Raw genomic sequence first — 27,100 nt, forward strand, 5'->3', positions numbered from 1 at the left:
AGATTTCATTAGTGAATTTAATTTATATGCACCGTCGGTGTAAAGTTATTTTGCACATGCGTCCAATAATATACCGACACATCATGTATGGTCATTAAAAACACATGATGTGTCACATTCATTAAATAATGTGGCAACGCGTCATTGAATGTATGTGTAAAAAAGATTTACACCGACGGTGCACAACAATTAAACTCTTCATTAGTATCTTATTTTCTTGGATAGTAGATAGATATCTCTTTTTTGATGGGCTTCGTTTTGGGCCAAAAACTAATACTGCCACAAAAAAAAGTTAAACCCTAATAAAATTTCTCCTAAACCCTAATTTCACTCCTTTTATTTCTTCTTCGGCCAAACGCTTCTCACCTTCAAACCTCAATCCACTCTGTCATGGCTACCGAAAACACCACCGCAGAAGCCGTTGCCAAAGCCATAGACTCTCTTCTCAAATGGAGAAAATCAAAGCTAGAAACAGAAAAACCAAAACTCTTCGATGAAGACGAAGAATTCGTTTATCTTATTTTAACCCTAAAAAAAATTCCACAAAATAGTCGCGTTAACCCTCACAAAATCCCAATCCCTCATTCCCTCCTCTCCGCCTCATCGGAACAGTGTCTCATCATCGACGACAGAGCCAACAAGCCAGCTCGTCTCACCAAAGACGAAGCTCAGAAGAAGATTCAGTCTGAATCAATTCCTATTTCGAAAGTTCTTAAGGTTACGAAACTCGCTTCCGATTATCGTCCTTTCGAGGCGAAACGAAAGCTTTGTAATTCATATGATCTGTTTTTTGCTGATAAGACTATCGTTCCATTGTTGCCGAGGTTGTTAGGGAAACAGTTTTTCAAGAAGAGGAAGCTTCCAGTGCAAGTTGATTTGAAGAAGATGAATTGGAAGGAGCAGATTGAGAAGGCTTGTTGTTCTGCTTTGATGTTTTTGAGGACTGGGACTTGTAGTGTTCTTAAGGTAGCGAAGTTGACTATGGAGAGAGATCAGATTGTTGAGAATGTGGTTGCTGCGATTGAGGGTGTTGTCGAGGTTTTTCCGAAGAAGTGGGCGGCTGTTAGGTCTTTTCATGTTAAGTTGTTGGATAGTCTTGCTCTGCCTGTTTATCAGTCTGTTCCTGATGTTAAGTTGAAAATTGAGAGTCTTAAGGATTTGGAGGCTGCGTTGGAGAAGGAGGAGAAGAAGGTTCGCGATGGGAAAAATAGGAAGAAGAGTGATAAGAAGAAGGGGAGGATTCATGAGATTAAGCATATGGATGATAAAATGAGCGAGGATGGTACTGATCGTGAGGATGTTACTGATCGTGAGGATGTTGATGGTGATGATATTGATGATGATGTTGTTGATGGTGGTGATTTGTTTGATGATGATGATATTAAGAGTGAAGAATTGGTGAGTAAGAAGGGGAAAAAAGGATTGAAAAAGCGGGATTCTAGTGAGTTGGGAAGTGTGAAATCCTTAAAGGGTTCTGCTAAAAGGACCAAGAAAGATGGGTTGGCTGTGAATGAAGCAGAAGAAGGTTCGATCAAGAAGAGTAGCGAAAAGAGAAAGAAATTATCGGTGAAGGATGAGGGTTCTGATAAGAAGAAAAAGAGGTTGGCTGTGAAAGGTGCAGAAGAAAACTTGATCAAGAAGAGTGAAAAGGTTGAGGATGCAGGTTCGGACAAGAAGAAGAAAAGGGCAGTGGATGTGAAAGCTGCAAAAGAAGCTTTGATCAAGAAGAGCGAAAAGAAATTACCGGTCAAGGAATTCGGTTCGGACAAGAAGACAAAGAGAGCGGATGCACAGGTAAAGGCTAAGAAAACTAAGAGGGTTGTATGATCTGACTGTTCCTTTTGGAGAGATTTTGTTGTTACAATTTATTGCTTGACGAGGCTCTGTGAAATCATGTGTTGTTTTGCTTGATGAGTTCTCTGGCAGATTTTGTTTTCTTAGAATATTATTATGTTATTTATTGGCATTGCTTTTGGTTATAATGTTGTTTACTAATTCAAATGTACTTTGTTTAAGCTTTTAGAATGGTTCTCTATAGAAAAAACAAAATTTTGTGTCGCATTTCGGTGATATATTAAGTTATTAGATACTTTCAGTGTGTTGAGGGCACCATCTCCTTGCAGACTGTGTATTTCTAATGCTTTTTCATTTTGCAGTCTTCAATTTCACATATTTAATTTCCTTGTTTCTTTGTTGCAGACATGTTTATCTGAAACTTTGATTTAGAGTTGTTCTGCATGTTTAGCTTCAGATTTCCATTTCATGAATTTTAAGATTAATGGATATGCTGATTTGCTGTACTTTGGGCACTGACTGTTAACAGTTTATGTGATTGATTATACACAGCAATAGGGCTAGAAAGACTTGTGTGTTCAATTCAGTCTTGGATTCAAAATTTTGATATCATTAATTGATTTTACACAGCAATAGCGCTAGAAAGTATTGCTTGTTCAAAACCAGTCGTGGATTCAAAATTGTGATATCAGTAATTGATTTTACATAGAAATAGTGCTAGAAAGACCTGTTCAAAATCAGTCTTTGATTCACAATTGTGATTTCATTAATTGAATTGTTGTAAATCAGGACTAGAAAGGCTTATCAGCTTATGTGTTTTAAGTGAGGCTTGAATTCGTTGCTTGTGGTATCATTTATTGATATATTAAGAGAAGAATGGTTTGCTAGTTAAAAATCATTGATTCCATTAGGTTAAGATATATCAGTCACCACTTCACAACTATAACATTTTGTGAGTTATTGCTTGAGACAGAGGTATTAGCTAGCCGGAAAACTGACTAAAAGGAACTTTTGAGCCCATATTATTTATAGAATTGTACTGATATTGATTTTACTAGAATATATATGTTACTATTCTTTTCGTTGTCTTTCTTCTGTGGTGCATGGATTGTTAGATTGAAATACTTGCGTTAGTGTTGCTAATTAGTAATTATTTTAAATAAATGAATTGCTAGAAGTTATTTTCAACAATATATACTGAAACTATGCGACAGATATGGTGATAAAAGTGTATCCTTTTGAGGGGATCATTGTGTTCCGTAGCCTAATTCCTTTATAATTTATATATGCCTTAATTCCATATTTTTTGTATTATAGTTTATTCTTCGTTTTTTTTTTCCTAGTATATTAGAAGTTAAAATTAAAATATCCATGTCAAATGTGGTTGAAAGTTAACAAAACACATTTAAGCTGTTTTATTCTTGCTAGAGAAGATTGCACTTTGAAGTCTAGTTTAACCCTTTCCCTTAAAAAATACAATTTGGTTGGCTATCTGCTTCCTTTTATTTCCAACACCCTTCAAATTATTAGTGAAAGCTGCAACTATGTATATCTTCTGTACTTCTACTCAAATTATTAGGAAATTATTCATGTATAGCTGATAGATGCAGTTTAACCTGTCAAACATGGAGTAGTCAGAGCAACAATAAAATCTGTGACTTTGTGAACTTCTATTTAGGTTGTTGTTGGGTCCGGATTCTGCATTTTTGCGATGATTTGAGGCGGACAAGTTAGGTAATAATAGCTGGTATTAATTCTTAGAATCAGTCTTTTAGTAATAGTGAAAGCTCAATCTCAACAGCCTAAACCGTCAAGGTATAAGTTACTTTGCACAAACGAATTAGGATGCACAAATGATGACGGGGCAACTCGGTGAAGAGGCTGGGGTCCCTCAGGCCCTGGGCCCGCCGTTAACAAAACCCCAGTTGTTCCCAACCGAATTGAACACCTTTGGGGGTTGTACAGTGATTCAATGAAGGTTCTACCGGTCAATCCCTATGCTTGCGTAGAAGTGCAGTTGCTATTAAGGATGTGCCATTAGTTATAAAAGCAAATTTAACATCCATTAACTTTCGAATAAGCACTCATACCTATAAATCAATTAAATTCCTTTCAGTAATAGTGCGGTGAAATGTGCCACACAAATGATGTCCTTGTGTGACAGATACATAGATAGAAGTGTATGGTCCTATAAGAGGCTGATAGTGTGGCCTAAGTTCCACTGTTTTTGTATTTTGGAGAATGTCAAATGGGTTAAAATTCTTCCCAAAACATTTAAATGTTATTATTTACTTATTACTAGACATGATCATAAAAAAAAAACAAAACATTTTTTCCCTTAAAAATACAATGTTTTTGGTTATCTGCTTCCACTTCACTAAATGTTTTTTAGATTTGTCTTTAATCTTAATCTTGCTTGGTTACTTTGCACACCCCCCTTTCAAGTTATGTAATCCTGCAGCTGTGTATGTTGAAGTGGCATTGACAATCATGTTGCTTCTGATTTACGTGTTCAATTCTTCCATAACTTTTTAAAATCCTTCCAAAATTAAACATAGTTTTTCTATTAGCCAATGAATGATATTCATGTCCTTTTCTCTGTTTCACTCTCTTTTGGTCATCACACACTGTTCAATAAATGGTCCATCTTTGTATCCTTTAGTGATGGTGCTTTTAATTATCAAGTAGTGTTATTTTCACTATTATCACACATGACCAAGACTAATCATTCTACAAATTTCACAATATTTTTAGAGTTGCCGTAGTGCGGTGGTGGGAGTCTAAGCTCGTCCTCTATTAAGTTGCGTATTCGCCATTCGTTATTTTTATCAAACAGAGTCTTATTGAAGTGCACAATAAACAAATTTTACCCGGAAATTTTACTTGATTCTAGATAGACTCTTCTGCTGATTTTGATTGATCTGCTAACATGTGGTGTGAATAAATGGATCTGTACTTCATAGTCTTATAGATGTAAAGTCTCTTATACTCCAAATTTCAAGGAGATATTCTAAGTCTTGTTAGAATTATCTTCAATTTTATCTTCAATTTTGTCATATAGTAATATAGCAACGCTGATAATATTTTGTTATTTTGTAACTTTCATTGTGCCAAACAAGACGTGACCAAGTATCTCAGTGAATTCTAAATATTCTAGTTTGAGATTGCTTATGCCACGAGGTATATTCCTTTTTTAAACTTGGTCTCAATCTCATTCACTGACTGAGAATCCTTAAAGAACTTTTGACCAGTAAAATCTGGTTGTGTTTGCATGATTTTTATTGACAAAATGTTAATATATTAGTTCTTAAATATTTTTCTTCTTCACTAAGATTTAAGTTAGATATTTTAATTTTTAACTCAAATCATTTGAGCTATTAAACGCAACTTATTTATGTTCGCATGTTGGTTAACAATATATATCGATTCTAGTTATTCCGTTTGTTTTTTTTTTTACTAAAAAAAATATTAATTTATTTAAATCAATAGAATATATCGAACAAAACAAATTTCAATTGATAAAAACAAAAATATGACATCCAATGTAATAGCATATAATGATTGAGTGGTTACAAACATGATATAGCCTACAAACATGTAATAACATTAATTACACTAAAATCATTCATTGAATATAATCTGTTAATATAAATCGAACAAACACTGCAACAAGACGAGAAAATAAAATAACACCTTACCAAGATCACAAAATCACGAAAGAGAAAAACTAAATACATACTAGTGTTTAAGTGCTCCAATTAATTAGGAAATATCAATATTATTACCCATTTAGGTGTATATGATTTCTCTATCAAAAAAAGCCGTATTTAGATAATTTTGATGATAAGAGTAACCTTTTTTTTGTCAATAGTGGTTATAATGTTGGAAACTCTGTGTTTCATTAATCAATTCATGAACATGAACCAAAAACCTTTGTTATCTTACAATTGTAGGCGGCTTTAATGTTACATGTGAGTACCATAATGCATGCCACGTGCTTTTAGTTGAAACTAATTTGTCGTTTAGGTCTTTTAGTTAATCTTCTTCTTACCATTTTTGATGTCGATACTAAACAAAATGACATTAAATGTTGCCATCAATAAAAAGAAGAATGAATGAATCTATTGTATATGTGAGATGCATGTGAAACACTAAAAAATGAACTCTTTTGTGGTTTAAGATAGGTATAACATCATTCTCATGAATTTCTAGTCAAATTTTCATCATTTTTAAGTTTGAATGGAAAGTAACCGTAATTGTAGGATGTAGATTGAGTGCATTCAAAGACCATGATTGCATGCACTCAGCAAAATCAGGGCCGTCTGATTAAGATCAGACGGTTTAAATTTAAAGTCAGAAACTTTAATATTTTAAAAAATTAAAACTGCAACAAGATCTATGCGTTCAATTTTGATCAGACGGTTAGCAACTTCTGACTGTAGCCTGACTGCATGGTTGCTGACTTCATAGGATTCAATTTCGTAATTGTATGCTACAAAATAATATATTTTTGTTTTCAAAGAAAACGAGTCTTGATAATTAAGAATTCGAACGAAAAGTAAATAAAATCTAACTAAAACATATTACAGTTATAATTTAAACTCACACTCTCGAACAATTCAACCTTAGCTGAAGTTCATTAACACTTGAGTCGTGAGAAAACAATATGTTAATTTAGAGTTGCACTAATTGAATTAGAATTTTCAAAACTCTATGAAATTAAGAAGAGATTTTGAATTTGGGCATGTATATGATTTTGATCTTATCATATCTTAGATAATTGTGCACAGTTGTTCTTAAGAATTGTACATCGATGTCATAACCTTTATTAATATATATATATATATATATATATATATATATATATATATATATATATATAATTTCAGGTTGACTACACAAACATTACACTGACCATGTAGATCACTATGAAATAAAATTCAAATTTATAGAAGTTTAGTTTGTCTTATACTGTTTCCTTAGTCACATTCCAGAATCTGGATCATGCATAAACTTAGAATCTTTTGGCCTAGAAGCTTGATGTTTTTGTATTGGATGGCTATTTGTGATTGGCTTAACTTTCTCATTTCTTAAGTGTGTGTTTGGTTCTGCGGCGGAGAGAATTGATTTTGGCATAATTGATTCTGTAAAATTGATTCTGGCCAAAATTGATTTTAAGCTGAAGTGGTTTATGTTTGGATATATTCATGAAAAAGTGAGTTGAACAAAAAATTTGAGTGTAAAAATCAATTCTAGAATCAGAAGCTACGATTTCTAGCTTCAAGTAGAATCAATTCTGGAGGCAGAATCAATTCTACTTTTGAGAAACCAAACAAGTCAGAATCAATTTTACACGTCCAGAATCAATTCTGGATGCTCCAGAATTGAAACCAAACATACACTAAGTTGTTTTTGTTGAGTTTGACTTCACTTACCACACACTTGGAGGATTATATTTAAAATCTTCTCTTAGTGACAAGTGTAGAATTTCACATCTTTGTTTTTTGTCATTTTTTCTCTAGGTGCACTGATGTATGAAATTTTAGAAGTATACATTGAAATATGAATAATCATCGGCCTATTTGAATCGATTCAGTTTTTTTTTTTTTTTTTTGACAAGATCGATTTACTTCGGCCATGACAATTATGAGCTCGGTCACAAGGCTATTATCTGAACTACGATCTCAACCACATTTACTATGAGCCCGGCCACGAGACTATGAGCTCAACCACGATTTCGATCCACGCGCTTCCACTCTCTCAACCCATGACCCATGATTTGGTTTCTAACTTTCCATGCTACCAAGTAACTCTATAAGAGGAAAGTTATCTCGTTTGCAAGAAAGTGATTATTCCTCAAATAAAAATTAGGGTTTCGACCATTTAGAGGTCCAACTCTAAATGTTAAAAAGAAATCCCTTAATAAAAAAAACGCAAAAAATTTAAATATGATAATAATTTTTTAAATTGTCAATATAACATCAACAATATATAAAAATTGTTTTTCCAATGAAGTATTAATAATGGACCTATAGTCACTTTAAGTTGGGACCTTTCAAATTGTTTTTTAACAATGATAGATTAAAAAATCAGTTGAGTTTTTTTTTATTTTTTTTATTAGTTTTAATTAGAAGTCTACTACCATATAATTTTTTTCGAAGCCTCCAAAAAATAAGGTTCGACTACATAGCACACCTTTGCAAGTCCCGATAAAAACACCTGAACTTGAGTGCGACACACCTTAGTATTTAGCAAGAACACTTATAATGTGTCCATAAGTTATATTTGGCTTACATGTAACTTATAAAAACAACCTATAACATATCGAAAAGCAATTTAATTTTATATTTTGTTATCAAAATATCTCTATTATACATAAACACTTATATAATAAATAATAAATGTTTATGTTATAAATATTTAATTAAATTATGGGTCATGCTAAACAGTGTCCCTGGGGCACTAGTTAAGCATACTAAAAAAGGAAACAAATGATAAAGTTAATGATAAGAGAGAATAGCTTTTCACATATTAAAACATTGAATACACAATTTACGAGATAAAACTTCTATATTTGTATCCTTAACTAGTGCCCCGGGGCACTGTTTAGCATTTTCCTTAAATTATTTATCCAAAAACAGAGTAAAAAATTACTCATTAATTAATCATTATATTTTTTTTGTCAATTAGTTTAATGGTTAGAAATTTCACTCTTAATTAAAATGGATAAATGGAATGATCGAGATTCAAATCCGACCCCCTGTATATATAATGAAATATTCCTGCCAACAACTGAGCTAAGCTCACTAGACAATTAGTCATCACATCTTTACCGGAGGTATATCGAACTTCTTATCTCATTTAGTTATCCCTCCTAATTAACATATATGGAAATTGAACCCATTTTTCATTAGTTAGTGAATGTATAATGTAGGCATGCTACTTTATCTACTTTGTGACTTTAAGTAGTGGTAAGACAATATTAGAATAACAAATTAATATTATAATATTGAAATTGCTTCATATTTTTCATAAGAATTTGGCTTCACACATGCACACTTTCTAAAATAAAGTCACGACCTGCTTTCTATGACAGAGCTAGAGCCACATTTCCACATTAATTCCACCTTGATAACACTTAAATTGCAAATGGTGGGGATGTTAAGAAAGACATTGATGTTTAAGTTTGTCCTAATAGTAAAAGTAGTAAAACCTAGCTGAGACATTAATTGCTTTGATTTCTTTTGAAGTTTTCAGATGATTAGTGTGTATGAAATTTTAATTAACAAATTCAAATTTCTAAACTATTGTTCTTTAATCCAATCTTACAAAACATTTTTTTTTATAATTATAACCCTTCGATTTTTAGAAAAAAAAGACTCTTATAATCATAGTTCAACTGAAAAGTAAGTAATATATCTGATATATAAATAATTGTTTCAGCTAGAATTTTAACTGGAATTCTCTTGAACAATTTTACTTTAACCAATTTTTTTTTTTTTTACTTTAACCAAAGTTTATTAATCAATTAGTTTCAAAACTCTGAAATTAATAAAGATTTTGGATTTGGACATGTCATTTTGATCTTATCATATATATCTCGGATAATGTACATCAATGTCATAACCTTTAATGAATATAATTTCAGGTCGACTACACAAATAATATTGCATTGACTATATAGATCACTATGAAATCAAATTCATAATTATTGAAGTTTAGTTTGTCTTATACCGTTTCCTTAGTCACATTCCAGGATCTAGATCATGCATAACCTGAGATTTGTTTGGCCTAAAAGTTTCATGCTTTTGTATTGGATGGCTGTTTATAATTGGCTTAACTTCTTTTGGCACATAAGCATCAATGCTTTTAAGTTTGACATTAGTTACTACATGCACCTTTGTAAGATATATCTATTCTGAACAAAGTTTTTCTCGATCTATCTATTATAAGAAGAGAAATGTTATTTAGTACCATAATTTTTATTAACGAAAAAATGTGAAAGCCGATTTAGCGGTCTTTTAGAGAATGTTGGTTTCGGATTTGGCAGAATACACACCATAACGGTGTACTTTTTGTTAAACTTCAATATTTGTTTTGTACTGTGCGGTTGAATTTTAGATGACCTTCTCTTGAGAAGCAGATGATTAATATCAAAAAAAATTGGTCACTACTTCTCTACCCTCACATAAATTGAGGGTATATGCCCTATGCTGACATGACCAATCAAATTCAGCCATATATGTGTCCAAGTCAAACATAAATAATTTTTTACCAAAATATAATTATATTTTAGGTTACACATATTCTTATCATTTACTAAAAAACACTTTTAACAAATCATATTCATCTTTTCTTACGTATTCATCTTTTCTTAAGATCAAATTTTTTCGTTGGTGCTTCGCTTGTCGCCGCCGCTTCACTTGTCGCCGCCGCTTCACTTGTCGTCGTCGCTTCGATTTAATTCCTTGAGGGATTTGTAATTGCTATTTGAATTGTTAAATTGACAAATAGTGATTAAAACATACAAGAGAATAAAAAATAAAATCAATGTTATCTAGATGAACCGATTCTGGAACAAACGTAGCCGAAACAAAATTCTGAAAAACAATTGTGAAGAGACTGATGATGGAGAAGTGATTCCGGAGCCTAAGGAAGCGGCGATCTTCAAGGATCACAAGTGAAGCAGCAACGACGACAAGTGAAGCAGCGACGACAAACGAAGCGCCGGCGAAAAAATTTGATCTTACGAAAAAAGAAAAGATGAATAATATTTTCGAAAAATATTTTTTTAGTAAATGATAAGAATATGTGTAAGCTAAAATATAATTAGTAAAAAGTAGTTACCTAAAATATAATTATTTGAAAATTAAAGTAGTCAAAATTATTTTTGGTAAAAAATTATTTTGTGTTTGACTTGGACACATATGGCTGAATTTAATTGGTGTCATGTCAACATAGGGCGTTTACCCTCCATTTATGTGAGGGTTAATTAGAAAAAACCAAAAAAATTTGTTTCTTACCAATAAATATTGCTCTTTTGAGAAAAGTCTTCTACTTAAGACTACATGCATAGTTTACATTGAAAGTTGAACAAAATTAAAATTGCTCATGTTAACCATTACATTATATAGTGAGCACCCTTTCACAATTTAATTATCACTCCAAAGTCTTAACATGGAAAATTATCAACCCATTTTTCTACTCCCTCTATTACTTTTTATAGAAAAATTTGTTCATATTTATTTGTCATTTTTACAGTTTCAATGTAACCCTAATTATTGTTTCATCAACGATACCATTAACTTTTTATTGCATAAAAATAAATAAATAAATAAATTAATAAATAGTTAAAAATATCATAGCAAAAAAGTTAATCTTAAAATGATAATTACAAAGGAATAGTGAAAGTGTCAAGTAATGGTAAATTTGTGCATGGTTCCAGCATATACGAGATACATGGCATGTCTTTGCAATGACTCTTGACAAAAAATCTAGAAGTTGTGTTTATTTTAGATAGATTATATTTTTAGATATTTCTAGTATTTATCATTGGACTCTTTCGGGCGTTGGTGCTTATTCAGTAGTGTGGTTTGAATACTACTTGTACTTCATCTTTTACGTGGACTTGCACTTATTTTTCTTTCCATGTATTCAATAAATTGTTCTCTTTGTAGTTCAAAAGAAACAAACAAACTTATATTCGAAATTTATTTCATTCAATGTAAAAATCTTAAGATGGAAGTGAGAAAAATTATACAAACTTTTGTAAAAGGTTCATGATGGATCCCTTGCAAAAAACAAATCACTTGAGATAGGTCCTACTCTTATTGATTTGTTGGTCTCAATAATAATGCATCCTCCAGGTGTACTTATTTTTTTCCAAAAAGAATGTCCATTAGTGAAATTAATATTGCAAAAATACCTAATTTTGGAACTTCATTGAAAGTCCAAAAAAAAAAAAAATACATTCAATCTGTGTAGGTTCAATCCAACACCTAAAAAATAATATAATTAGTTCTTGACCAAGAAAATTACAATAATTACATCCGGACTCTAGAGTTAGATATTAGATATAGTCACTCCTTTTTTTATATAATTCTCTTACATCATATAGATAAAAAAATTGGTGATGTATGAATTTCTTACTATATAGTTTTTTATAATGGTAAATATATTATATAAGTATAAAAACGAAAAACTTGTTTGTCTAGGTCGGATTCATCGTTCAAGAGAATTCGAGTTCGATTTTTTGTGAGAGCAATTTTTGGCCAGACTTTCTTAATCTTGCGACCGAACTCGGAATTACCGACAAAAAATATAAGAGAAAGTTAAAAAAATAAAAATATCAAAAGTACATGCTACTAGAATTTAACAATTTTAAGATAGACAGGAAAATTAACAGACAATTAAAACTGGAATGAACCAAGGTGGAAAAGTATAGTCTAGTTTCATTATTTCACTATATGATTTTTGCATAGTTATTTAAACACAAAAAGTACTGTTGGAATAATAAAATGTTGGCTTAATAGAATAGTCCCTTAAAGACATTTTTGATTTCATATTGGTCCCTTAAAGAAAAAAAAAAAACCGAATAGGTCCCTTAAAGAAAAAAAGGTCCGAATAGGTCCCTTAAAGACAAATCCGTCAATTAGTTTGGTCTTTTTCATCCATTTGTTCGAGGACCAAACTGATTAATGGAGATGTCTTTAAGAGACCAAACTGATTAACGGAGATGTCTTTAAATGACCTATTTGGACATTTTTTTTTTAGGGGACCTATTCGGTCTTTTTTTTCTTTAAGGGACCAATGTAAAACAAAAAATATCTTTAAGGGACCATTTTACTAATTAAGCCTAAAATATTCTATGATTGGACATTTAATTGAGTTAGTTCATAGAACTTTGAAGTCACCATATTTCTTCAACAACAAATTGTTCCAAAAAAAATACACTGGCAGCCACTTCCCTTTCAATTAAGACATTTATGATGCACACGTGATCCCTTCACCAAAATTCAATACCTAAATATGAGGAACTTGTGTTACCTAACCATAAAAAGATAATATGGAAATTGTCAAATTTTCCACTAATTGCTTTATTTTTGCCAAACCATGTCAAAATTCCATTATCTAACTGTTCATTTTTTTTTTCCCTTTTAAAATATGATGATTGTGATGGCACACACGGATTTAGTCTATTTCATGAATATGTACATCTTTTCAAACTATTGATATTAAATTACTTTGATCAAGGCTAGTCTAATCAACAATGCAAAAAAATAAACAATGCAACTTTCTTTTTAATACAAAATTTAAGATGAAAATATGATGATCCAATTCAAAGTAGGGTTAGACATTCGGTTTCAAAGAACTCTTACAAAAGAAGGATGCAAAATTATTTAGAGGAGATGAAGATTCAATCTGAACTTTTTTTTGGGTACAAATCATCAATGTGGACTTTATCGGTGGATAATATGTAAATACATGTTAGTCGGTCCTAGGGGTATTAAAAAAAATGTAAATGCATGTAAACATTTTTTTAACTTTATATTTTTCTTAGGGTCGACCCAATAAGACCGCAAGCAAAATAATTCAGATTTTGAACGTAAATATATTATTCATTAATAATCAGGTCTCTGCACAAGATGAAAAAAGATTGGTAAAAGAGGAACTACAAAATAAAGGTGTCGTATATAGCGAAACACCAATGAAAATACCAAGACACCACCTAATAGAGATTCACTTATAATCTCATTGTTAGAAAAGATCAATCCGACGCATAAAAATTTCACTAGACACTAACTTCCGATCTCGAATAAAAAATAATTGGCCCATAAGAATCCAAAAAGCAGCTGTTAAACAAAAAGTTGATAAAATCCAATTAAACTAAAAGACCTATAACTTTATTCAAATTTCACTTAGATCTATAGATTTATTGAGTTGGCCTTGATGTTTATTGACTTGGTGAATTCTTCATATTAATCTCATCTAAATTTTTTCATATAAAGAATACTTCATCAATATCACTATTCTTTTGATGACTTAATTATTAAATTATACAACATAAACACAATTTTCTTCACTCTATGTTAACGGATTGAATTTGAAATTATGGTAGTAGGAAATTGTCAATTACTTAAAGTTGACTTAGAGGGAATGCATAAAATTAGCTGCATTGACTATTTGATTCACGTGTGGCTGGATCCACCTGGCCCCATGTATATGCTTATCACAATTTTATAGCAAATGTAATTTGAGCACTTATATATATATATCACTTTTTGTTTGGTTTGATCCTACTACTATAGTACCCTGGTGAATATTGTTAAGGACAAGTTTGACAAATTTTGTACAACTGTAGTAAGTTTGATAAATGTAACCTTCATATATAGGACAAGTTTATATAATGCCATTATTCAGGAAATTAAATAAATACTACATATAAATTAGTTATATTTGTCCAAGACAAAAAAAGTCACATTTGAACATTTTTCACCTCATAGCATAATTAATGACTTTTTTTTTTAAACTAAAAGGACCAAGTTCAAACGAAAACAAAAATTTAAGAAATTTTGCGTGTGAAATTTCGAGATAAATCTTTAAAGATCAAACAGTAGAGCTCACTAGAGACTCGACAATAGAGAAACTGAAGGAACTTAGGATAATGAGTGGCCTGCAAAGTGAGTTTCACGAGTGATAACCTGCGATGTAGACGGTCTTAATTTGAGGAGGTTAAGACCGTCTACATCAGATAGCAAGCCCTCTCGACACCCTTCGATGTAGACGGTCTTAATATCTTAGATTGAGGAGGTTAAGACCGTCTACATCAGATAGCGAGCCCTCTCGACATCCTTCGATGTAGACGGTCTTAATATCTTAGATTGAGAAGATACTAGCACCCATCAATTTACTATATGTTCTTAGTGCATATGTGTCATTCAACATGCATGAAACTTTTTTTTTCTTCATAAATTTCTTCCAATAGATATAATTCTATTTGAGACGTCGGATACTAAATACATTATTTAGTAAAAAAAAATTCATTTGTTTGATTTTTTAATCACATATATTTAATGATTTTTTTTTTGTAAGGTATTATTTAACGATATGATCTTTTATATGTGTGCAAGAGTGTTAGATTAAAAAAAAAAATTCATTTATTTTTAAAATCAATTTTTAATTATTTAGCTGCATCTCAATTGGTTTTTATTTTTATTTGTGCTGAATATTCAAAGGAGAAAAGATTCTTATTCAGAGAATGTTTTATTGCTGCATTTTTATTTTAAAAAATTATATGTCCATAATCTTTGCTTATCTTGAAATCTTACTACAACCTTTTTAAGTTTTAAATGGAAACGAAAGGTCTTCTATATAATTCACATCCTCATGGATTCGTGGGTGAATGTTTTCAGCAAATTGTAAATATTGTAACTTATTTAATTTACCGAAAAAGGACATTGATTTCTCTCTCATTCCTAGAAGTTGCCAAATGTTTCACAAAGAAATCTCACTTTTGTATAGTGGAAAATATATTTGGAGAGGATAAAATATGTCATTGTAGTTGTTGATTAAAAAAATAATGATTGAGATTTAATATTTTTTATAGTTTTGAGGAGAGATAAATTAAAATAGAATAAAATTAGTGTAAATCCCTTATCACCCTTCTTTTTGGCGGTAGACTGTAACCATTGGCATTGTCTTGGTTAGTTTGATATATTTGATCCTTATAATTGTGTACTTTCAAAGTGCTTGTGGGACGAAAGAAGTTGAGCCCTTAAAAAATGAAACCATACCACACTTTTTTTCTTGGTAGAGGATTTACAAATATGAATGTGTTGGGTCATTGGAGGGCAATTTAGGAGATTATTTATATTGGATTTAAAGTAATTGTATAAATGATTTTGACAATACATCTATATTTAAAATTCGAAGGCATTGAGTTTACGGGTCTTTTCATTTAAGTTTCTATTTTTTTTAAGTGATGTGAGACTTAATCCATCACACACATTCCACAACAATTTCTGCCTCAAGTGTGAGTCATTGCATCACTTACACCGCGGTTGTCATTGCTCAACGGGACTCGTTGTCTTATCACATTTGTCGGGAAGACTTTCGATACAAGGAGTTAGTCGAACCATTGACTCTAATACCACTGTTGGGTCATGAGGGGGCAATCTAGGGGATTATTCATATTGGGCTCAAAGAAACTTAAGTGATGTTGACACCATATTTTTATCCGGAAACTTTAAAGCATTGAGTTTGTGTGTCTTTTCGCTTATAAAATGGCACAACCTCTACTTTTATAAACAACAATGTGATACTTAACTCACCAGAAACATTTATCACAATAAAATGAAATTACATATATTGTTTTATAATATCCCATTCTTTTTAATTAAAGAGTATGTAATAGTTATCTTTTTTTTGTTTAAAAAAAATAGTATGGTCCTTGTAAGGTTAACTTAGTTGGTAGGGATATCACATTATATATGCAGAAGTTGGTGTTCAAATTCCGGACACTCTATTTATTTGCTTTAAGGTGAAATTTTTAACTACTAGGTTATTTGAAAAAAATAGTATGTTGAATAAAAAGAATTAAAAGTAATTATTTTCAACATATGAGTTAATTATTGATTAAAATAATTGTACATGTTTACCCCATTTGTTAATTCTCATGACGAAAATTGATCACCTAACGTCCTAACTCCCCTGTCCTCCTATCATATTTCAGCACAAAACACTCTTTAGGCTATATCTTTCTTTACTCTATCCTCATCAAATAATATAAATTATTTACAATATCATTAAATTAATAAATTGACTCCTATAGTTTTGTTCTAAATAAAAGGTCATGATTCAAGAAAATTCCTATGGATGCCAGCTTATCAACAACCAATGTGAATTCTTTTCTTTTTTTTAAACATCCAATGTGAATTCAATACATACAAAAAAAAAATAGAGATATTTTTATTACTAGCTTTTTTTTATAATTATTTATTACTAGTTTTGAGCCAAGCATAAGTACAAGTTAATTAGTAATTCATGATGAAGATGATTAAATAATTCAACGAAAACAAAAAGATAAATTAATAGGAGAGAGAGATCATGCACAAGTGGACAAAACAAAAAATAATGTCTATGTCATCACTCTCATCACCTAGTGTACCCTACTTCTCCTTTGGATGGGGCTGCTTCATGTGCCAACTCCCTAATTATTATTTATTTTTTTGTAAATTTTTATATTTTCATTCAATTTAATTCACATTTTTTTTTATAAATCAAAGATATCATTTACATGTAAATGTAGAGAGTAATCACCTCGAATTAATTGTGATCCATTTAAGAAGTTAATTTTTCCCAATAAATATTTCTCCATATCCATCAATCAGAGATCAAATTTAGAACTAATTGGTTAAATGAATCATGTATCTATATCTTGTGTCATACTATTTAGTTAATTACAACAAATTTATTTTATAATAGTGTGATGATGACATTTATACAATAATTTATTTTATTTTACGGTCACATAATAATTACTAAGAAATAAAAATTGTAATTTTAAATCGGATATCTACATATTTAAAGTTTATACAATATTTTACTATCTAAATTGTGTTTATGGAATAATATTCATAAATTTTTTAATATAACAAAATTAATCAAAGATCCTTACATTAGAGATACACATCACTACATAAGCCAGTTGGCAGCTATTCTTTTGTGCACATCATCATATAAACATATTTCTAATAATAATAATAATGAAAATACAACAATTTAATTACATAATTACCCTCACACTTAACAACTAATTACATGTTGACTTTTCCACTTGTGTTCCCACTCTCATTTATATATATACACCTTTCACCTCCTCCTTCTCTATAATTATTTCTATCTTTCAAAAATTTATCATCAATTCAAATCTTTCTCCTCCTAGAACATATCTTTATTTGAAACAAAAAAGTTTTAAGAAAATGAGCAACATAAGCATGGTAGAGGCAAAGCTTCCACCAGGATTCAGATTTCATCCAAGAGATGAAGAACTTGTTTGTGATTACTTGATGAAGAAGGTGACACATAGTGATTCCTTTCTCATGATTGATGTTGACCTTAACAAGTGTGAGCCATGGGATATTCCTGGTTAGTATTAATTCTCTATATATCAATGAATCTTTATTCTTTCCCTTCTTGATCATGCATTCCTTAATATAAATAGTTATTATTGCCTCATATATACACATGCTATGTTTCTTTGTATACATATTCATTAGAGCTTAGAGTAAAAAAAAATATCATTAGACCTTCACAAAAATTTATCTTGCCTTAACAAGTGATTGTTAGCTTCACATTAAAAAAAAAATATTTATCTTACCTTAGAGATTGTTAGGTTCTAGTGGAGTGTATTTCTGATACCTCTTTATTTTTCTTGATACCTCTTTATTTTTCTTAATTTTTTCTTGTACTATTTTCGTTTCTTTATTTATATATATTTATATATAATATAATATATTTTCCATTTAAAAAAAAATTCACAAAAATTAATATATAATATTTCATTATTTATGTTTTCTATCCTATTTCTAATGTAAAATGAAAAAATAAATAAGATTCTTTGTATTTATTTATGCTTGATCCATCAATTTTTCAGTTTGCTATATTGCGGTTGGTAAAGTACAAATGAGTTGTTACTTTCAATTATGTTGAATTCTTGTGGTGTTTTAAAATTTTGATAAGGGTAAAATTGACTGTGTGATTGAGTTTATGATAGCAACTGTAATGGTTATAATAGATCCCAATTTGTATGTACACTTGTAAAGTGTGTGTGTGCGCGCGCGCGCTTTGATAAGAAAATTTTACCTATTAAGTAATTGTGAGTAATGATGCATCATAGTAGAATTATATATCACAAGTCTATTTAATTTCCAATTTTGGTAAACCAGAATTTGACACTTTATGTTAATTTAATGGTATCATATGTCATAGAGAAGTAACCATGCTATTTTGAAATTTGATTCTACTGCTTAATTCATTTGAGCATATAGAGAAATTATTATTAATAAAAGTGAAATTAACAATTATTTTACAATTATACTTAAAAATATTTGAATTATATATCTCCTTTAAAATTATAATATCAAACTTTTCTTTTGTTTACAAAGAAGCAGATAATCGAATTCAATACCTCATGCATAATATTTAAACCCTTCACCACTAAATTAAACCTAAACAATATCAAACTCTGATTACCACTAAGTAGACGACGACATCTCGTAAACTGCTAACAAAATTTTCATTTCATACTTAGATCAACACCACCTATGAACAAAATGTTAATTGCAAAGTGGAATCTCTGATTTATTCATCATAGGCAATGCCTTATATAGGCTTAGTTACAATACAATGAGTTTAGACTAGATACAAGGCCAAGCCAAGCCAAGCCCAACAGCAGGCCAGGCCAGCCAACCCGCGCGCCTGCATATGCTGCTTGCTGCACAAGCCAAGCCACACACTACTAAGCCTAAGCAAACATAAGCCTATTCCTAACACAAAATGTAACATGAATATACATATATTTTCTATTTTTATTTTTGTGAAATAATTAGAAAGCATATAACATTATTTTTAGTTTTCAATTTTTATGTAGGTCATAAGTTGACATAAGCCTTTGTATTTTAATGAGTGTCATGTGGTTTATTCCTAATCCCAGCCATATTATATAATAGAGATAGCTAGGTACAGGTGGCGGCACTCAAGCACTACATAATAAAGAAAAATATTGAAAAATAGTACTATTATTATATTTTTTTATTAAGGATACAATAAAATGGAAAATAGTACCATATTGTTTTAAAAAGAAATTTATAATTCTATGATTTAAAAAATTTTGCTATAAAATGTTTACATGAATAAATAAAATTATTTTTTGATAAAAATTATAATAAGTAGTTTTTTACATAAATAAATACATACTCATACACGCACCTTGAAAAATGATGTAATTAAGTTGAGGTTAAAATCTTGAATAAGCATGGCAAATGGACTAAGATCTATCCGCGCTTGTTTGGACCCGCCCCGAATTTAGCGGGAAAAAGTCGACCTAAAATTTAATTACATGGGTGGGTGCATGGTGTGCTTACACCCGCCCCGTCTTACTTAAAATTACTATATTGTTCTTATATTTAACAAAAAAATTTACCTACTTATCCTTCTTAAAAAGAAAATAAATTTTGTAACATGATTTTTTTTCAATTTTTATCTTTTTTTAAAAAAAAAAACTTTAAAACAGGATTTATTTTTTCAAAAACAACTTTTTTAAATGATAGTTTCTGCTGATAAAGGCAGGATGGAGACCCTTTCCTCACTAGAGGTGGAGGTGAGCGGTCAATTATTATCGTCGATATAATTTGGACGCATAAGCAAAGATGGTATAGGGAGATAGGGACAAGTGCGGAGGTGGTACAACTCAGTCCGTCCCGCTCCACTGTCATGCCTAATCTTGAATAAGAAGCTCTAAAAATCATATACTCCATAAGATAACAATATACAGTACTTCCTAACAGTATTTGCAATATATATACTGTGTATTACCTTGATTAAAAAATTAAAATAAAATTGACACACTGCACTTGTCCTATTATAAAGTGTTTGTTTGATAGTGATTCTTATCATAATAATGCAAATCATTGTTTACATTGCAAGGCAACAACACGCCTATACTATACATGAACGTGATTAACTTACAATACATGTCATACTAAAGTGATTGAACTTCAAGCTTTGCTGATCCTACATTTTATGTCAATCAAAAAGAAAAGACTAAAAGAAAACACTTTCAAGTGTTTTAAGATGAGTTTGTGTAAAAAGAAAAGTGTTTTAATATGAGTTATTTTGTTTAATATCTCATTTTAAATAATAAATTTTATTAACTTATCAAATTGAATATTTGTTTAAAACTATTTGTGCATAAAAATTGATATATTTATCTTAGGTAAAATTTTCCTCCATTTTTAACATTATTTATTTTAAATGTAATTTTTTTAACTAATTATAATTTTATTTTATAAATCTATAAATAGTTATAGAACTTTTATATCACCAAGGGCAAAATAGAATTTTAGGTTTGATATGATGGGTCAACATTGGAACTTTGGTGAAGTAGGCCATGTGTATGTATTTTAATTATTTTGAAAATAATTTCAACTGTGTTTGATCATGAAATCGCGATAATCAGTTTTGTATTTTATATAAGCATGTCATGACTGAAAAGAAATTGATAAGGATAGCCAAATTAAAAGACACATCAACTATTAATGGAAGATGCTACAATTATGTATATATGGGGCCTATACAATAGTATCTAGATTATATAAGTTGCATCCAAACAATAATAATAATTAGTCAAAAAAACAAAATAAAAATTATAGTTTATGCATTTCTTTCCTCTATTTTGCCTCAAGCAAAATTATCAATTCTTGTAATAATTAAAAAAAAAATGCCGTAAACTTAACTCAATTGTTAAAAATATCACATTTATGTGTAGAAATTAAATTCAAATTTTTGATACTCCACTTATTTATATTATAGATAAAATTTTAGATACTTAGATTATTTGACAAAATAAAAATCATGAGCATTTGTAACCAAAAAATAAAAAAAATAAAAAAAAATCATGAGCATTTAATTCAGTAGATTAAGTTAAACTATGATAATATATTATTAATGAGGACACTTGGTTTTAACTAGTCATAGTTGACTTAACATAAAACTAATTTACACCTTTTCTTGTGATCTATAACTGCACATGTTCCTCATCTTACTCAAATTCATATAACAAAAAGAATTTCAACCCCCATGTTCTATTTGACATACTTATTTCTACCATACATACCCCTCTCCCACAATGTAATTTATTCTAGCAATTTTTTTTTTTTTCATTTTATATATCTCTTACAATATTAATACTATCATTTTTTTTTCCTTCATATTATATACTTTTAACTATTTATTCTTCTATATTTTCTCTATTCTTAGGATATTTCTTTTTCATATCATTAATAAATAGTAATTTTTTAAAAAGTCATAAAACAAACTATGGTTCTAAACATGAGATGCGGGTTAGTGATTGTATAGCTAGATAACTTTAGGTGGTATAACGCTAAATAGAGTTTTAACTTAGTTTGATTTTGTTTTGGGATGAATATTACATGTACTTACCTTATTATGGTTGGTCGAGTACTTATTGTATTTTTTCCTTGTAATATATAAATATTTTCCCGTAAAAAAAAAAATCTCGAGTGATGAAGTTTAAATTCTGTGAATAGTATTATGTCACACATATTTAGTAAACTTTTGTTTTATTTTGGTATTAACCTTCCGATTCCCAGAAGTAGGGAATTCTGATATTCTAGAATTTGGCTGCAAGATAAGTAAGTGTGTCCAATAATTGTTCCTACCAAGACTCAAATTCAAATTCTTTCGAATAATTCGTTTTTGAGGGAGCTCATTAACTAACTGAGCCCAATATTTTAGTTTAGGAAATATAATTTTTGTTAGCAATGATATAATTATTGATTAATTATTAAAATTTGAATGTAATGAATATGATGCAGATGCAGCATGTGTGGGAGGGAAAGAATGGTATTTCTATACACAAAGAGACCGTAAGTATGCCACAGGACTACGAACAAATCGTGCAACTGCATCAGGCTATTGGAAGGCAACTGGAAAAGACAGATCTATCCTTCGCAAAGGCACTCTTGTTGGAATGAGAAAGACTTTAGTGTTCTATCAAGGAAGGGCACCTAAAGGAAGAAAAACTGAATGGGTTATGCATGAATTTCGCATTGAGGGTCCTCATGGCCCTCCTAAAATTTCTTCTTCTAAGGTAAATATTATATTAGATCAATTTAAATTTATTTTTCCATACAAATATTTTGATTATGTGCATTGATCAGCTAAGTATTATATATTCACTTGGTAACATTTTATTTTGTTTTAAGGGATAATCTCCTTTATTGTAATCATTGAACAATCAAATTGAATTATCTAAACAATTAGAATAGTTGAATGGATGTACCAAAAAAAAAAAAAAAAAAAAAAAGAATAGTTGAATGGAGATCAAACGATTTATATTTTAAATTAATAAATTTAAAATATAAATTGTCTGACTATTTTTTATGATGTACGTTGATATGTTAATTCTAGAGAATATGTAAATTTTGGGAGGGGGAGGCGTCCCCTAAAATAGACTTGATTTTTTTTTTTAAAAGACGGATCTCTAATAAAATGAATATTTTATTAAAAATGGTGGGTGTCGACCTTTAGACATTTTTAGAGGTTCACATTAGAAGACGCGAATATTTGTGGCTGCGGAAAAATGAATTTCATGACTTTTGTGTTATTATTGAATAATTAATGGTATTGGTACAGCATACAAATTTTCTCATGCTAAATAGCACAATCTTTATTTTAATTTGCCTTGGAGAAAAATGACTATATAGTATTTGGGGTATTTAGTTTTCCATTTACAAGAAATGGTCAACTTTTCTTAACAGTAATTCATTTAGTATCTTCATAATAAAATATATTTTGCAATATATTTTTGGTAAATATTGTATTATTTCTCTTGCATGAATCATGGAGGCAACTTGTGATTCACAATAAAATATTAAAGGACTTTTGACTTTTGGAATATGTTTTTATCTTGTATTGAAACCATATTTGTCTCACATGGCTATTGGCTACAATGTGACTACAAAAAGATATTGGGTAGCTTACCTAAGTAGATCCTCTTTGAATTTTTTATCAAACACTTATGTAAGCATATCAAACTACAAAATTTTCCCATTTACAAATATTTACGTATGTCCTTTGTTGAAAATAGGTTTGCTATAGCCAACAACACAAAACCGTCTTATCTTAATTAAATGACTTATTTTAAATTCGATAAATTAGTTTTCAAAATATTCATAATGTTTCTTCCAAGTCTATAAATTGTCTAATAATTTTTTTTAAAAGTCATGAATTTTTTACTTGATGAATGCAAATAATCGCTAATCTAATTGCTGAAAATTGAGATACCTTGTATGTTGAGGTGGCAGGATTTGCAACGGTTAAGATAATTGTTAATATTTCTTTAGTCTTTATAAGAAATTTTTTATTTTTAGACTTCTATTTTGTCTTTAAGATTAATTAGAAGTTGATACGGTATGTTTCATTGTCTTACGTGACTCACTGAGTTAAGCTTATGTCCCTCAATTTTTGTATATATCTTTTTTTATATATAATAAAAAGATATGGGCAAAGGATGAAGACGACGTCTACTTTATCCCCTGATATCTAGATGTTCTTCGCTTTATAAAAAAAAATTAGACTCATGAAAGGATTGTCGTATTTGGTCAATCTTTTAGACCAAATACATTAATCTTTCTATAAATCTAAAAAATAAACTTGTTTTTATATTATTACACTTATTTATTTGTTTTCTTAAAATGATATTTATTTTAGAAGAAAAGTAATAATTTTTATAATTTTATGTATATGCAGGAAGATTGGGTTTTGTGTAGGGTGTTCTACAAAAACAGAGAAGTTGCTACAAAACCAAGCATGGGTAGTTGCTATGATGACACAGGATCTTCATCACTTCCAGCATTAATGGATTCTTACATAAGTTTTGATCAAGCTCAATTCCATACAGATGAATTTGAGCAAGTGCCCTGCTTCTCCATTTTTTCTCAAAACCAAACAAACCCTATCTTCAACCATATAACAACCAATAATATGGAACCAAAATTACCTATATCCAACAATAACAATGCAACTACATTTGGAGAAGCACCTTATAGTTTAGACCCTTTATCATGTGATAGAAAAGTTTTAAAAGCTGTTTTGAGTCAACTCTCAAAAATGGAAAGAAACCCTATTAATAATCAAATTCTAAAAGGGTCATCACCAAGCTTAGGAGAAGGAAGTTCTGAAAGTTACTTATCTGATGTGGGTATGCCCCACATGTGGAACAATTACTAATGTGGTTTACTTCACTCCTATTTCAAATTTCTTGGTTTGGCTTTCCTCAAGTTTAAGAAATCGGATTTCTACGGATGTTGCATTACTCACTCCATCCCAAAATATAAACAAAAAGTGGTCAACCAAAATGGATGTATTTGGTTAAAAATTTAGTTTAAATACATCCACTTTGATTGACCATTTTTTACTTATATTTTGGGACGGAGGAAGTACCATACTGCAACAATGGTAGAGAATTTAGGTCTCGTGTTAAACTACGTAGGTGAAAAGGAATCTGAATCCTCTACAACTGCAATTGCAATATGATGATGTAACGTATTCAATTTCGATGAAAAGTTACACGGTCAAAAATAGGAGTATTGAAGGGGAGAAGAGGAAATCCATTGTTTTAAGTCATGATAATAGTATCTAAATATTTTTCTCATGCTGTTAGCTATTGATATATAAATATCTATCCACATGATATGTCCCATTATATTAGAAAAATGGGACTTTGTAATTGGAACTTATAAATTGGTAGTTCATTTTAGTTAATTGGATGGAGGATTATTTTTCTTTTGTTAAAAATAGATCAAGAATGAGAAGGCCTTTTTAGAAATAAGACATGTCGTAGATTTAGGGTAAAATAATATCATTTGCTCTTAGTTTTTTTTTTTTACAATGACTTGGGAGCGAACCCGAAACCTATAGCGTACTATACAAATTATTCACCACAAGACCAAACCTAATGGCTTTAATTTTTATAAAATAAAAATGTTACTCCATCCAGTCTCGAATATAAGCAACAAAAAAAAGGTCTCAAATATAAGCAAAAATATACTACAATTATTATACTTATTATCAATATTCCAATTATACTCTTAGATCTTAGATTTATGTTTCTAATTTTTTATTAATTAAGAATATAGGAATATAATTACTAGGACACACTTAGGTTGTTTGATGACAGTCAGTCATTTGAGTATTTTTAAGTATTATTTTATAGTATTTTAATTAGTTTTTAGTAATAAGTCATGGTCAAAGAGAAGAATATTTGAAGAAATTGACATAGCAAAAGTTTGAAGACAAAAAGCAAAAAATAGGTAAAACACTTCGGAAAAATTTCAAAGCTCAAAATGCCTTCACCTCAGTTTTTCTCCCGTCCCCGGCTTGATCAAACAGTGGCGCGATTTATCACTTTCCAATTAGGTGACATCAGCCACACCTCATGATGACACAATCCAGCTATACTAAATGACGTGTCGGTCACACATATACACATAGGAGGACGCAAATTGCTACATAGGTGCATGAAATTACTCACTGTATTAGAAAGAAAAAAAAAAGTGGATTACTCTTATATAACTCTTGGAGAAAGAACATTACACCCAGCAACAAGACGGATACAATTCTAGGGTTTCGCCGTCTTAGCTGCCCAGGACCTGCTACTAAAAAATACTATCAAAGTTCTTGGTGTTCACTAACAAACTTTTTCTCCTTTTCCCTTCTAGAAAATGCTAAAAAAATTTAATGAAGATTGTTGTTATAAATGCTTCGAATGAAAAATTGATTTAAATAGCTTATGTCAAAATGTTGTTATAAGTATTTCATCATTTTGTCACAATTGTTTTTTTTTTTTAATCTTAAAATTTCAAAAATCTCTAAAATAAGAAGTTATTTCAAGTAAAATTTAATAAAAAATATTTTTGAGAGATATTTCTTAAAAATCATGTGATTTTTATTAAGTTGAAATTTCTAACATGAATATTTAAGTCATGTTAAAATCACTTTTTCAATTTATAAATTTAAAATAACTTTTACTATTTTAATTAAGTCATAATAAAAATCATTTTTAAACATACAAAAAAAACAAAATTTTAAAGCTAAAACAAGCAAACGCTATATGGCTTGTAGTGCTACGAAATGATAAAATAACTTCTTTTTTTTTAAAGTTAAAGGGTGTGTTAATTTTAACTTTAAAAAAGTGATTTTTCCTTTGTAATTTTTTTAAAAAAAATTTATGATAACTTAGTTAAAAATAATAAAGTTATTCCAAATTCATCTTTTTATAAATTAAAAGAGGGATTTTGTCATTCAATAACTTAAATATTTATGTTAGAGATTTTAACTTAATAAAAATGTCAAAATTTTTTAAAAAAAACTATCTAAAAAATAATTTTTATGAAAAGTCATTTAAAATAGCTTCTTATTTAGAGATTGTTTTGAAATTTTATGATCTATAAAAATTTATAACAAAATGACGAAATATCTAAAATGACATTTTGAGAAAAGCTAT

At 29.7% G+C, this 27,100-nt stretch overlaps 2 protein-coding genes across 2 annotated transcripts; both read left to right on the forward strand.

Moving 5' to 3' along the window:
* The first annotated feature begins 321 nt into the window (after positions 1 to 321).
* Positions 322 to 2,090, forward strand: LOC123898544 (putative ribosome biogenesis protein C8F11.04). Its single transcript, XM_045949527.1, has one exon. It carries the CDS (start codon positions 391 to 393, stop codon positions 1,825 to 1,827), a length of 1,437 nt encoding a protein of 478 aa, XP_045805483.1. The 5' UTR covers positions 322 to 390; the 3' UTR covers positions 1,828 to 2,090.
* Positions 2,091 to 17,644: 15,554 nt separating this feature from the next.
* LOC123898080 (NAC domain-containing protein 21/22-like) lies at positions 17,645 to 25,359 on the forward strand. The gene is made up of 3 exons (XM_045948937.1): positions 17,645 to 17,940; positions 22,410 to 22,684; positions 24,346 to 25,359. Exons 1-3 carry the CDS (start codon positions 17,775 to 17,777, stop codon positions 24,823 to 24,825), a joined length of 921 nt encoding a protein of 306 aa, XP_045804893.1. The 5' UTR covers positions 17,645 to 17,774; the 3' UTR covers positions 24,826 to 25,359.
* Positions 25,360 to 27,100: the final 1,741 nt, after the last annotated feature.

Source organism: Trifolium pratense, linkage group LG7 (genome assembly GCF_020283565.1).
Source record: "Trifolium pratense cultivar HEN17-A07 linkage group LG7, ARS_RC_1.1, whole genome shotgun sequence".
Taxonomy (NCBI): Eukaryota; Viridiplantae; Streptophyta; class Magnoliopsida; order Fabales; family Fabaceae; genus Trifolium; species Trifolium pratense.